This window comes from Etheostoma spectabile, chromosome 3, assembly GCF_008692095.1.
Source record: "Etheostoma spectabile isolate EspeVRDwgs_2016 chromosome 3, UIUC_Espe_1.0, whole genome shotgun sequence".
NCBI classification, from domain to species: domain Eukaryota; kingdom Metazoa; phylum Chordata; class Actinopteri; order Perciformes; family Percidae; genus Etheostoma; species Etheostoma spectabile.
Window position 1 is genome coordinate 4,524,363 of NC_045735.1, and position 1,304 is coordinate 4,525,666.

Sequence of the window (1,304 nt, forward strand, 5' to 3'; positions counted from 1 at the left end):
TCTTTGGCCACACTTTCTTCTCCTGATACTAAAACCGTCAGCTCCCTGGACGTAAAGAAGAAGGATGAACCACTTTCCTGTGACAAAGAAGAAGACATCTTTATCCAATACACTGTAGTTGGAGAGGCCCAGGGCTTTGTGGATGTGATGTATCTGGTGAGTCTTTGGTGAACTATTTTCCCGTCACCAGTTCTCTTCCCAAGATATGGGGAAGATGTTTTTATAATGACCTGTTCGTCAGATAACTGACATCCACAGTTTACCTGGTAAGACTGAGAACCACATAACCAGGAGAATTTGTGTTTTGTGCTACCTTTAAGCATAGCCCATGTTGAGTAATAATAGGCAAAGTTTTCCAACTAACATTAGGGCTAACCCTGTTTACAGTTGCAAGGGCTGTAACAAAACTGGTAAACAAATCTGCAAAGTAAAAATTCAGAGTTGAGTGCATCAAGCTAAATATCTAGTCTGGTGTGAGTAAAACTTAAACCTAGCAACTGAAGAATCACAAACTCCTATTTAGGAAAAAAAGATCACAATCAATGCTGCAGAAAGAATTTTTTTAATTCCACACTGCCTTTTCAAAACCCAGCAGCTACATTACCCAAAATGCAACTCGTCCACTGACAGTGTGTTCATACATTCTTGTGTGTTGTGCTAGTAGTAGCTAATGTAGCTAATAGCGTGCTACAGAGGTCTTCTTTCTCCAAACCCCCACATTTTTTACATGTTCAAACTTGTACTGTAGTCTTAGCCCAACAAATGCTGACTCATTCAACTTGTGGAGTCCCAAAAGGATAAATCTTTCCACACATGCAGTAGTACTTCCAAACACATGTAACAGACTCATGTTCTTAGGGGTAAAATTGTCAGAGTTCTAGTATTCTTTTAATACATTTCACTGCAGGAATCAGTAATTGTATCAGTATCTTATTAAGCCGCTCTGAATATGTTGATGTTGCATTTGCTTGGCGGTTTGGTACAAACCCCTCCTTTTTTACCTGCGTTAGCAGATAGTTAGTTTGCTAAACTCAGAGTTGAAGGGCAGCTTCGGTAAGCCCAGATACCTCAAAGAGAGCCAGACCGTAGATTAACTACCTCATTAGATCAGGCCCCCAGGGTTGTTATTTTAGGCAACAGTATTTTAAGCAGGCAAGTGTTTATTGATGTCATACACAATAAACTTTAATGGCAAACTTTTTGACATAAATCATATGAACATATTCCACTAAGAAGCATACTTAAAAACATGAAACACAACTACACATCAGAACAGCAGACAGTGTTGTAATCTGCTGTTAAAG

The 1,304-nt window shown here is 39.1% G+C and overlaps 1 protein-coding gene across 1 annotated transcript in view; it reads left to right on the top strand.

Annotated features, from left to right (window-relative positions):
- The window catches only part of LOC116680818 (murinoglobulin-1-like), a 5,975-nt gene that overhangs the window by 1,645 nt on the left and 3,026 nt on the right, over positions 1 to 1,304 (top strand). The window contains exons 2-3 of the mRNA XM_032509535.1: positions 42 to 156; positions 242 to 266. Coding sequence (XP_032365426.1) covers positions 42 to 156; positions 242 to 266 — 140 coding nt within the window. The remainder of the gene's footprint in view (positions 1 to 41; positions 157 to 241; positions 267 to 1,304) is intronic.